Here is a 14,094-nt window from a genome sequence, read left to right on the forward strand (position 1 = left end):
CGGCTAATCCAGTTTTGAATCAATCAACAAGAAAATGGACTTGAAGGTGAAGGACAGGCTTGCTTTTAAGCCCATGTTGGATGTCTAGTAAGCAAAAATACATAGGGAAAGTTTTCAATTCTGAGAGAATTCACGAGGTGCAATATCTCAACAGCAGTAATCTGTACCCATTAACAGTGGAAATAAAGAGGCTTCCTTTCTATCATTAGAAGGAAGTCCACTAAAATGGTTAAGTGTAAATAACCTTCAATACAGTGATACAAGCACATCTTCCTAATTAAACCTAAAAATACCATAAAATGGAAACAGTAGCAGAATAACTACTCCAACAACACTTTCATACAAGAGGGTTCACTTTATCTGCCATAAGTTCACTATGCCTTACCCATAGGATTTGGAAATCTTGCCTGCAGCTTTCATTTAAATACTTCTCTATCATAAGGATTGCTAGATACCCTCCAAGCATGCAGGTTAAGCGCAAGATATTGTGAGAAAAATTAAGTGAGACTGATGCCAAAGCTAAGGTTCCGTAAGGAATCCTCAAAGATGGTCCAACAGGAGTGATAATTCATCAGTGAACAGCTTTTGTTGGAGCATAACCACAGAAGCTTTCTTGATCACTCTTCTCAATAAAGAAAATGAAGTGAAGGCATACACCTCAACAGTATCCTACTGGTTCATAAGGGTATTTGTTTTCTAAGCAGCTGTATCCTGGTTACCAATGAACAGATGTTCTGCATGTTACCAAATTAATCTATGGGAGGTCCCATGTTGTCCTCCGCTGTCAACATATTTTTGAATGAAGAAACCTCTGAAAGAAAGGTTAGCCTGTTCCTGTTGACATCAGAAACTACATCCCACTTTTCCACTATAAACCTTGCAATTTGTTCGATGTCTTTCTCCGTTCCACTAGTAGAGGTTCTCAAAACCAACTCTTGACTTGCTAACTGGTGACCTCTAATTAATTAGGTTTTTAAATGCTGTGTTGTCTTGTATCAGCCTGTTCATATGAAAGTCATCCCTCTGTCAAGCATTATATCTTCGTAGTGGGCTCCTTAGTCCCATGACAACACATTTGTATTGTAATGCTCTTGCCTCTTGACAGAGGCACTCCTGAACAGACAGCCTACTTCACCGTGCCAGAAAAACCATAGCATACTATGTACCTTGATATTCTAAAGCTTTTGATAACATTTTAAAAAAAGCAATACTATGAAGTTCCCCGACTTTTAAGCTTTAATAATCTTTTGCTCTAGGAATTTGTTCATACTGACCTTTGGTCTTGTCAGGCCAACCCTTTGAAATACGAAAATGCAAGGACACAAGGTATGTGTTCATTTTGAAAACCCCACCTATTGCCTATAATTATCATATACTTATGTTTAACCACAGTCATGCCTAGTATACTTCTTATGAGGCATACAACAGTATAAACAAAAAAAGTGGCCAATAATATAGTTAGATAACGGCACTTCTGATGAATGAGATTTAATCAGATACATAAACACAACTCATGAAAAGAACTAACACATGCAAAAGCATGAAGTTCATCAAACAACTTACAGAAACAGTATTTAAACATACTTTCTTGCTGACAAAAGATATGAAAAGATCCTCCAACCAATAAACAAATAAATTGCACCACTCTAATGAAGTGAAGAATGAAGAATACTGTAGTTGGAAGAGTGTTCATAAAACATGTATGCTTAAAAGCAAACCAAACTAAGGGATAGAAGCACCTGGCTGGAGAAAAACAGAACTCGAACTAATTGAAGAACTCTCATCATCATTAACAACCACTAAGTAGGAGCAAAAAGTTGTAATCTATCAGAAATTTTGAGTAACTGAAATGAAAAAATCTCAACACCAAAACAATGAAATCTCATTTTCAAAAAGAGGTTTAACACTATACACTACGAGCCTCTCCTTACTATGTCTGAATAATCAGACCACACAAAAAATGGGTAAAAGAACAGTTTTTTTAATACCTAGCAAGAAAAAATGTTGACAGAAGATACAAGTCAAATTTCATTACATCTGACAATACAGTAAATTCTTTTTGTTATCCTAATTACAATTCTACAAAACTGGTTGAAACAGTGATAGTTCCAAGATGGATAGGTAAAAATTAATGCCTTCATTCTGGAAAAATACACAAAAGACATAATCCCAGAGAAATTATTTTCAGCATTTCCAGAAGTATGTTGAATGTGAAGGGCACTTATTTCACCAAAATAATGCACTATTACTGTACTTCTTTATCTGAAACATTAGAAATGGACCCTGCAACTCACTTTCCACCACTTCCAACATTCATTTCAGGGCATAGTCTTTACAGATGACAAAAATATTAAGACATTCTAATAAATAATTAAATAATCATTATTGAAAACACTCCTTGACACAATAACTGCACTTGACAGCTATTTGATGGAAACAATTTAACAAAAAAGCCCTTCTAACTGTTTCCATCTATGTCAAGAGTATGTAGGAATGAGCACAGAATCAAAGAAAGGCCAAGTTGTCAGGGAATCAGGGGCACTGTACTCACTGAGAAGCAAGTAACTGAGAAATTTGAGCATGTGTAGCATTCCAGTCAGATAATAAGCTATAGATTCTGTGATTTTGTAATGTTAAAGAGAAAGGAAAGCTACTAGTGATAAATACCCATTTTAAATAAACTAATGTTTATATAAATTCAGAAAAAGGAAAGCTATTACAGTGATAAATACCCAATTTATATGAACTAATGTTTATATAAATTTAAAATGACTCCCTCTTGCTATACAAAGAAAGGTGACTACTGTATTTAGCATTATGGTGCACATACTCAGAGTATACTCTTGGTAACAGGCAAGAAGGTAAAAATTCATAGTGAATGCTTGGAAACCACACTCAAAAAGGTCAAGAATGGCAAATGAAAATTTGTTTATTACAATACATCATGAAAATAAACATCTTTAAAAATTCTCTTCACTTTGCCATTTCTTTTAATTCGATACTGCTAATCATTGCTTACCATTCACTCGGGCTTTTCTCCTTATGGATACGCATGAAGCAATGCAATCACAACTCATGATATGTAAAATAATAATAATTCTCATGACTAGTATTACAATTGTAAATAACTACAAAACCTAAAAATCTTTAATACCTGACAATAGATAAAAGGAAACATAAATAATAAGCTGTCTAAAGTATTAAGAATAAAAAATATCTGAACTATACACCTATTTTCCTAGTTCACTATTTAAAAATAAAACATATTTAAACCTGAACATAGTGAAAAAAAAAACATTTGATTTAAGTACGGACTCTTGTAAATTTCTGGTAGCCATTCCGTTGTTTGTCAGATTTATGCTTCGCCTTCCGTGAGTCAAAGAGGACTTCAGCATCACTATCACTCTCCGATCCTGAGTCTAAAAGACTGCTGAGCATGTGTGTTTTCACTGTAAGATAAAAAGAAGATAATGAAAATCAAGAGGCATTTTAGTTTTACATGTGACTAGCTGCTACAGCTGAAACTTTCATTAGATGTTTCTCAAAAATAAGATGTGAGTCAAAAGTTACACCTAGAATAATTAAAGCTTCAGACTCTTTCAGCAAAGTCCCATCCACCTGAAGGGGAAGATGTGGTGGAAAATCTGTACAAGATCTGCTAATCAAGTGTTTTAGGTTTACTGGAGTTCAGCTTCATACCCCACCGACTGTACACCATTCACTGATCTGGTCCATGTCATGACTGAGGCTGAGGGCAGCTTCATTTCTTATAAATGGAAACTTTACTACAGTGCACCCACATGGGGTACATCACCGGCATTCTGAACAATCCTGTTTCCCAGGCAAACAAAAACTTCGCCTGTATACACTAAAAATAACAATGGACCAAGAACACTACCCTATAGAGCTCCAGACACAACAGGTCTTGGTTCACCAAAGATCCCATCAACAGCAACTCTCTGCTGCCTACCTATAAGGATACTTTGAAGTAAACCTAAAACATGACCACCAACTCTGAGATTCTGAAGTTTATAAATAAGTGCCTTGTGATTTACTGAATCGAAAGCAGCACTAAAATCTATGTGAATTACTCTTACTCGAAACCTTACCAAGGTTATCTTACAAATGGCATGTCAAGTCTAAAAGAGCATTGCAGATATCCAACTGCTTTCTATATGCATATTGACTATCAGCCAACAATCCTTTTGATTCCACATACTTATATAATTGCTTAAAAATTAGTTTATCAGCAACTTTGGAGAGCACACAAAGAACAGAAGTTGGGCTGTAGGTGCTGCAGTCTGCAGATATGTCACCCTTTGGAAGAGACACTGTACTACTAAGCTCCCGCTTATCTGCCAAGATACAACATCGACATAAAAATCTATAGAATCTACTAATCTTGGGAGACAACACACAAGAATGTTTTTTAAACAGCACAGGTAAGAACCCATCATGATCTTCACCCCAGCTACGCCATTTGCATTGCTTACGTTTTCGTGACACAACGATACCATTTGGGAATTATCATTTAGGCATCAATTTCCGTTTAAAGATAACCATGGGGGAAAGTTTTGTCCCACCTGCCATACACGTTAAAACAACAGTAAAATGTGTTCTTTCATGCCCAGTAGTTTTGATTAAAATAATTTTCTCTCCAATTTTATTTATGGTCAAATATGATGGCATATCGAAGTTTAGGGGAGTTTCATCCATGTTGCTGATGCATGATAATTTATAGTCATTAACAGCTTGAACATTGTTTGTTTTCTCAGCTTCAGCTCAACTTGCAGCTTAAATTTAGCAGTATATTTTCTTGCCGATCTTTTTTCCATAGTGAATAAGGGTATACAGTACTGTAATGTAGAAATGTATCAGTCCTATTCTACTTAATGTCGTTTGTAACATAAACATGGTAATTATTTACTATCGTATGATGGTTGAAATGCAACCAAAACAGCTGTTGTTATCTGATTCGGTTGTTTATTCAATGAGTATAGCATTACTAATGATACTTTTACCATTCTCTTTTACTTTCTTAACTTATTTAACTAGAAGATAGGATAAAGAGATGGAGGAAAAGAGGTTAGTCTATTGTAAATTGGTCTCTCAAAAAAGGACCACGCATGATGCACAAGATACATGATAAAATAATTTTTTATGGGTGAAAAATTGGGGGTTGCACGATACGCGAGATCACGTGTTACACGAGTATATGTGGTATGTTCCACAGAAAAATTCACAAATAGGTGAATCATCAAATCCTGAACCGCAAATAATCGGGGGTCAACTGTATAGCAGTGAACTTTTTTTATTCAGGTAGCCTTACCTCACTACTTTACAACATTTTAGTTATGCGTCTCAGTGACCGTTGACATAGCAGCAGCTATCAAGCTGCATTATTACACCTAACACAAAAATATGATATAAGAGGAGAGAAATAACATGAATTACAGTACTACCAAGCAATTCACAACAGGTTAATGGCTTAAAGCTGCAAGTCTTCCCATATGGACCATATAAGAGAATTGTTATTCTTAGTGCTTTTATCTTGCTTACATGTTTTAGAGGAAGACTGTTCCCGATACTTCGGTCACTAGGAAGATGGGCAATTCAGAACCCCTCTCATTGTATCTACACTATGACTCACTGGAAGTGAATCACAAAGGATATAAATTCTCAAGGAAATCTAGCTTCAACATGGACTAATAAGAACTCTTATGTGTCAACTTTACTGGTTTTCTTTAGGCTGGTTTGTCCACACTCATTTCCTAACTAGATGTCACTTCCAAGCTGTCTATAGTGTACAAAGCTACCACTAATTTCAGCCACTGGTAATGGCAAATGGTTCCTCTATCAATAACTTCAATGTCACCATTTCTTTATTTCTTCCTTACTGTCCATTTGCTTTGATGCACTTGTACTCATTCTTCCCTCTCAACATAACAAATGTTCATATTCCTTTAACCTTAGCCTGATGCAGAGTTCTGTTATCATGGATGTTCCTAAAGGGACATATTTTCTCATACTCTCATTTTTTTAAATTTCATAAACTTGGCTTTTGTTGCTTAATTGCATTTACGAAAAAATCAGGCTAAAATCAAGTACATCAAGCTCCTTCAAGATAAGGGTAAATGTCCTACTGTGGCTTCTAATACCAACTAAACTTCATTAGAAAGTTTTTGGTCATAATTGTCACAAATGCAAAACACTTTCCATAGCACATACCCTTCAAAGACCTTTCCCAGTGAACAGCAGTTTTTTTATAAACACATTCCATATTCCAGTAAATATTGACTGAACACTAATAGTATATCATATGGAATCCTAATACTTACATAAAGTTTTCTGATGTCTCGCATTTGTATGCACCTTCAGATCTGTAAATGGAAATCAAATATACATGCATGTACCTTGAGTTAAGTGTGTAAGAAAATAACTAGTAAAAGAAATAAAAATTTTAAATAAAAGAAAGATACCTAGGATGACCTCAGACGGCAAATTAAAAAAAGTAAAATTGGGTTAAGGTGTTTTTGAACATGGCATGCAAATAAAGAATATGAAAAGCAATCATGAATAACTCAGAAGGATCCATCAATCTTCCTTTTGGTACTTACGTTTAGTATTTTCTTCATAATTATCTAAAAGAGAGTAACGGGGAGGTTTACGACGTGGCTTTGCACTGCCTCCAAAATTTCGTACAATTAGGGTAATGACTCCCCACACTGCAAGTCCAAGAGCAATTGCCATGAAGCATATAGTCACAAATACATAGACTACACTCCAATCTGAAAAAGATGTACAACAATATGTAAATGATGCCAGGGAACTGAAATCAAGATAACTTAAAAATTTACCTCTTCTATAAAGCAAAAATAGAAAACCTTATTTAAATGTAAACTCACAATCTATTGTACCATTTACTCTTTTGTCACAAAATGTTTCCCAGACAAATTTTCTCTAAAGGAAGTAAGAGAGATCCTGTCTCTTACACATAAGCCCTGATAGTTCTCAGCTGATAATCCAGCTCATTCTTCATGTTGCATGGATTTCGCAATTGGAACGTAAAGGAGGGAGGAGTTTTTCAAGTTATGGGCTTGTATTAAAGAACATGTCTTACCTTCCCTTTCAGAAAAAAAAATACTATATTTGTTCAATAGCAAACTATAACTTATGGTGTCAAAACTATGTTTTGTTTACACAAAATAAGATATTCTACACAAGGCCACTATGCTGCCTATGTTTGCTGTGGAAATCCAAGTCATGTTATCCCCGAAAAACTTCTACAGTGTGCACTCACTCCACCACATTGTGCAAAGTAAGCTTCCTCTCAAGTTGTGTGACCAATGTTTAGTTAACTTATTGATCTTTCCAGGAATGCTGTTTCAACATTCTACATTCTTTTAATTCAACTTTCATTCATCATTTTGTCTTTAAGCATTTTCATGCCTTGGTGTTTGCTTGTTATTTTGATTTTGTTAAAAACATTGCTTACTTTTGTAATTAGGTAGTGTTGGGTGCCAATTTTTTATATCTCCCCCTTTGAGGCAATATGAATACTTATCACTTCTTTCCATCTTGATATGTTTGTTTTGTTGCATTTCTTAGTTTATTCTGAATTCCACTTTTTTTGGGGTGGGTCTCAACTTACAAGGAGATTATTTGAGTTGTCAAATCTCCAGACTAATGGGATGAGATACTTGGACATGAATGGCAAAAGATATTAGGGCTACAAATCATGTGTACATCCCTATAGAATGTTTGCACAGAGTTCAAAGCATCTACAGAGAGGATAAATGTCTTGCATGCATCTTTAGCTCCACCATATATCTTTAAAGATTTCACCTTTCATTGTTAAATAACTAGTCCCTTGTGCATGACACAAGATCAAATAAAATGGAAGATCATGTTCTCAAGATGGCATAAGGGAGAATAAGGGAGAGGTGAGAGGTAGTAGATGGTTGTGTCACTTGCCAGAAGTCCTCCTCAACCAAAAAAGACCCTTTGCTTTGTTGCAATGATTAGCCCATATGCATATGTCTCCAATCATTCATAAGACACCTCTTACAATAAAAATTAGATAATGTCTCCAGATATCTTCAAGATTCCACCAATGAAATGGAATTTACAAGTAAAATAAAATTGTGCTTAAAACTGAATGAAGTTCCCAAAGCCTTCATTTCATGAGCTCTGACATAAGGTCAGACACTTTGCACTCTTTCAATAGGACATTGCATATCTTCAGACAAATCTTTTGGTTTATGTGTGGATGGAAAAACCCAGTAGTGCCTTTCTGAAAGCGCCTGGCTTCTTGAAAGTGCTTCTGTAAGGCCATAATTAAACAAGGAAAAATACTGTGACAAAATTGAGAAAGGAGATGTGGCACAATCACCAATTTTTGTGTTTGAGTTTTTCCACAAACCCCTAGCAAAGATGGATGACTTTATTCTAGGCTTCTGTACATGACAGCAAGCTCACTTTATGCCACAAAGATGCACATACCAAGAGCAAAACTGTCTTCAACATAAAACTTGTGAAGAGTACTTTTCAAGGGGTTCATATGATACCCCTGCTAAACTTCTCAGGAAAAAGACAGATCCTATCTTGAAGGCTCGGCAGTTCTTTTGAGTATGTGTTTCTGGAAAACCACATCTGTAAACTCTAGGAAAGGAGAGCCTTGTAGCCTTTAATGGCTGATACTGATGAGACATAGTTGTGTCCTAAAGACAACATGAAATCTGCATGTTGTGCATAGTCTGAAAATAATATGTAAATTTTAATTCTTGCGACCCTGTACAACACATGAACTAGATTATGTCCCTTCCACTACACCCACTAAATATAATTTCCCCTCTGACTTGTACAACTGCATTGTGGTGTTCTTATATGGTGTAGCAACTGTCTTAGCTGTGATCTTTGAAATTCCTTTCCATTCAGACCTGTTGTTGAGTTCTGCCAGGTGTAACGATCCTGCATAAGCTCTAACAAAACCTATGAAAAATATGGCTATCTCAGAAGGGCTCTCCAGCTGGGAGGTTTCCTGAATGAATGAATGAATGATTTTAAGTTATCAACCGTCGTGACTTCAGGACAAGAAAACCTGAAAGCCACATCTAATTCAGTCAACAATGGCTATCAAGTTACTTTGAGGTTTTTTCAAAAATAAAGACAAGAGCAGAGTACACGAAAGCAGTTTGTGTACAAATGAATATAGAATTTGTAATATTGAAAATGAAGGGCAGGCTCTGAAAAAAAGGGACTACAGTATATATAAACTGCTGTGTCTATAACTTTCTTTATTATTGCATAAAGTTCAGTACTGTCCCATGAATGCATCCCCAATCCCAACTATTGGGTCTGGTAGGACTGAGAAATACTTTGAAGGTATGCTGTTGCTGCTGGTGGCAAAAAAATTCACCACCGAGAATCCTCATAATTGCCACAGCATCTAACATGTGCTTGGATGGATTGAACATTCTGAGGGTATAACCTGATCTCCTTATCTGAGGCTGTCTGTTAAGAGGACAGGGTTTCCTCTGTACAGACCTTTGGACAATATTCACTTCAGATGATCCTTGGTACATGTGAAAATGCCTATTGGCATATGACAAAAAGTTTTTGACTTGGTGATTCCTTAACAACCTGCTTGCAGACTTTCCAGACAAAAAAAACTGTGTTAAATTCCAAATACTTCATGTAGAACCCTTCCAACCATAAGACCTGATAACTCTTATATGAAATCTAATAGATAGGCTCCCCAGCCCTTTGTGAAGTCACTTCCAAAGAGTTGGGCATCTCAGGCAGGTGGGATCAGTGCTAGGTTCCTTGAATTGTTGGTGTTACATGACTACCATACTCTCACTTGTCTGTGACAAAAACTGGGAAATTTTCTGGCTGTAGAGCAGTTGTCCGAGACCTCCTTAGGACAGTAATGGATCCCCCTTTCCCAGAAAGATCACAAGTCTGGTCAGCAAAATCCCCTCCCCCCTCCTCCCAAAGGAAAAAATGTTAAGGCATTACAGGAATAGCCCCATCTCCTGCCAAATCATTGTGAAATATTGGCAGTACTGAATTACATCATCTCAACCCTTTGAATTTTACTAATGTAACCAGTTAATATACAGCAAAAACAAAACAATATGTTACACTCTTATCCAACAGCTAAAGAGTATGGGATATACTTGCATCACTGCACAGTGATGTTCACATCAACAACAAGTAGGGAATCTTTGATATCAAGTGATGCATTGCTTAAAAAGTACAGTCAACTGTTTATACAGTAAACCCCCCGTATTCACGTTCTCACGATTTGCGGACTCATGTATTCGCGGATTTCTCTGTGGAATGTATCTATCCATTATTCGCAAGAAATTCACCCATTCGCGGTATTTTTCACTGAGAAATATTCACTAATTACTGTACTTTCACATTTTCATGACTAAATGCACTTTTTGTGATAAAACTATTAAAATACTAAGGTATAAGCATTTTTAGATTGTTTTTCTTGCGTTTAAACTATCAAAATAGGCAGTTCTAGGTGTTTTTTGAGGGGTTTTAAGTATTCGCGGATTTTAGCTATTCGCCGGGGGGGGGGGGCGGTATGCATCCCCCGCGAATACGGGGGTTTACTGTATATAATTGTATTTTTATATCAATTAAACCTTGGCACTGTGATGAAACAATTCCATCTTCATACACCATGGGTAGTCACCTCATATACTAACATAAAAACCAGGTTCTAATGTAGGAAAAAACCATGCCTTTTTGTCAGGGAATTGGGTGGGACTAAGCATTCACAGCGGCTACCGAAAAAAGTTTTTCCTATGTCAAAACCTGTTTTTTGATAGCCTAACCACTATTCATCCTCAAAGGAGTTTACAAAAGAAATTGACAGGTAACAAAATGGCTTAGCTCCTAATAAATAAATCCCAATAAACCTGATAAATTTTTGGTCCAAAGTACAGTCACTGGTTATTAACCATTTTCTTTATTTTGGATACTGTAAAGAACAGGAAATAACACACAAACCTGTAATGTATTATTCTTTGTGATTCTAAGGTAACTTACCTAATTATATCAAGTACGGCAGTGGGATTATTGCACCTTCCCTGGCAGTGTCTCAGCATTACCACCACTCGCATAGCAATGGTGTTTCAGGAGCTTTTGATCCAAAGCAAAGTCAGAGGTTATCAACAGTCTTCTTTATTCCAGAAACACATGAGGGTTTGGCAATAAAGAATACAAAAGACACGAACCTATGTATGTATTATCCCTTGTGGTTCTGTGGTGATGTACCTAATCATGTCGGGTCCGGCTGCAGGATTATTGCGCCTTCCCTGGTTCAGGAATACTGCCTCTAATAACCACCCTGTATACTCGGAGACTCCTTCGAAGGAAACATTTCCGAAGAAAGTTAATGATGTACTCACCTTTTGGATGTCATGCACTTGTGAAAGGAGTGGGGATCTGCCATTTTAATGAGGGACACTACAATAATTATCAGCTCATGTAGAGAGTGTGGTTTATTTGTGCTAGGGTTTACGAAAAATAGGACCATCTGGGATGTTTGTTGTGACAGCTTGAGTGCTTGAACCGGGCATAACATCGTATCCAAAATACTCAGTTCCCTTATCAGAAACAGGGGTTTTCCCTTTAAAATGTCCTCATTCTTGGCCAGGAATGATAGGCCAGGAGACAACAGTAAATGATAACTAGGTGTATAAGTGATGAAACGTCCCTATCTAGCACAGCCCAGTATGAGAACCTGAGCTCCTGATGCCAGAGCAGTCAAGAAGACTAGCTTTTGGAGCATGTGAATTGTAGTTGTACTGGGCCACTGCATTGAGAGAATGAAAGGAGACTAAGAATCTTATTCAGGGACCAAATAATGGGAAGCCTTGCAGAAGCTGACCTTTGCAGTGCAAAAGACTGGGGAGAGGAATTAATAATTTCTATATTAGAATAAATTCCAAAACCAAAGCAAGGGTTCCTATAATGCTGCCTTGCAATCATGGAAATCCACAACTAGAAGAAAATTTGGTCATTTGGAATATTCATTATCTAAAGCATGCATGTAAAGTGGCCCAGGAAAAGAGCCAGTAATTTAAGAATATGCTGAGGACAGAAGACTTGCATTATTGAAACCTGACTGAAAATCTGTCTACAGAGTCTGCAGGCTGGTGAATTATTATAAAGTTGTTTCAATGGGAATACTTGCCTCACATCAGATTATTAAGAAAACAATTCCACTGTATGTTTACTGATTATTACAAAATTTCAAATTTATTGCTTAACAGACTGTAATTCAGGGAGCACAGCCCTTCACACAAGTTGAACACTGGAGTTAGTGGAAAAAGAAAGCAACCCCTTCTTGCCCTAGTGATGGTACCACCAAAATAACTTGGAATACCTATATTTCATGGCATTTCTTCAACATGATCTGCAATCCTAATTATAGAAAAATATAAAGGCATATATTTTTACTCTTCACTTTTTTCGTAAGGGGACAGCACCAGGTGTTGCCTGATGGCAATTACATGTTTCTTATACCATTATTTTTAGGTCAGCAGAGTTGCACAACGTTTCTGGCTGATACTTGGATGAATGACCCTCCCCAAAACCAGTAAAAAAAAAAATACACAGAAACTGTTGGTATATCAGCCTCTTAAACATCTAAGTGTGCTATAACACAACTGAAGCCACAACAATACATAGCACATACTAAGGTGCTAAATTTAATGTCCTTCTAGCTCTGAATTCTGAGCCAATTTAAGCAGAAAAATTCTAATTCTTGACAATAAGATTCTTCCATTCTTGTACTGTAATTTATGTACTGTATGATTAAATACATTTTTGTACCCATTTTTTTCTCTTGTTTTTGACTCTGAAATCTTCAATGTAAATTAGTTACTACCAATAGCAATATCTGAGACTAAATTTAAGTAATTTTTTAGCAAACAATAATTCTTTTTTTTTTTACATACCACAGTTTTGAACACCATCTCCCATGTGACGACGCATGAATGACTCCATCCACCATGTCTGACATCTGCATTCTCTTGAAGACTGTATGCATTCACCATGTCCTAAAATAAGGGATTCCTTGCAATTACTAAGTCTGCTAATTTCTACATAAAACTACAAAACAAAGGTTCTCATGGCCATGTGAAGTGGAATTCAAAGTTTTCAGTTTAGTTTTCTATTAGAGCTTAATAAACAAACCTTCCTATTGATATACTCACACTTACCACAGTGAGGGTGTGAAGTGACTCAGAAAATTAATAATTCCTGTAAAATGGGGCTTGTATGTTAAGAAAAATAAAAATTTCTAATATTTAGAAGTTGTTCTTCAATAACTGCATTATCTGATTAGTGATGCCCTCTTCAAACCTTTCTAGATCTTGTTGCATAATATGCTCTTCATTAACTTCAAGAACCCAATGACCAATAAACTATTCAATATCAGCAATATGATACCATACTTGCTCTGACCTACACCCTCTGTTGTTTGTCTACTGAAATTATATTTCACCCGTGCAATTTCAATGCACTGATGAACAATAATACTTTGAGATGTGAGGTGATTTGAAGCTCATGCTGAAAGGTGACTGGGATCTCACCAGCTAAGATCCTCTTCACTCATCTATGCCAGTGGTGTTTCTTTCTGTTCATCTTTATCTACTGTGGATAACATCAAAAACAGCTGGAACCTGAGGAATCTCCTGCAATATCTACTTTAAGAAATGGAGAGTGGGCAGCTCAAAAGCATTATTTTTATTCTAACCAATATTGAATAATGTTGCAAAAGTATGCATCAATACTCCCTGTCAAGCATTATATGTAAAGGAGCACTCTCCAAACTTTTCTGGTAAACATACAAAAAAGCCTGGACTGAGACAGTGCAACTCCAGGTTTTGGACCAACTATTTCTGGACTGATACCATTACCAGCTACTTATAAAGGTAAATGCATAGCTACCACTTGAATAAATAAGTCTGTATCTCTATGGGTACCATAAACCTCATGAAGACCTGATGGACAGTTTGAATTAAAGAAGCTAAAGTAGGTACTTTCTTAATACCTTATAAACCTGCA

The 14,094-nt window shown here is 36.3% G+C and overlaps 1 protein-coding gene across 1 annotated transcript in view; it reads right to left on the reverse strand.

The window, feature by feature from the left end:
• Window positions 1-393: 393 nt before the first annotated feature.
• LOC136835268 (dyslexia-associated protein KIAA0319-like protein) overlaps window positions 394-14,094 on the reverse strand; it is a 93,374-nt gene continuing 79,673 nt past the window's right edge. The window contains 3 exon segments of the mRNA XM_067098548.1: window positions 394-3,449; window positions 6,618-6,788; window positions 12,984-13,085. Of these exon segments, the coding sequence (XP_066954649.1) occupies window positions 3,304-3,449; window positions 6,618-6,788; window positions 12,984-13,085 (419 nt within the window). The 3' untranslated portion in view covers window positions 394-3,303.

This window comes from Macrobrachium rosenbergii, chromosome 55 (assembly GCF_040412425.1).
Source record: "Macrobrachium rosenbergii isolate ZJJX-2024 chromosome 55, ASM4041242v1, whole genome shotgun sequence".
NCBI classification, from domain to species: domain Eukaryota; kingdom Metazoa; phylum Arthropoda; class Malacostraca; order Decapoda; family Palaemonidae; genus Macrobrachium; species Macrobrachium rosenbergii.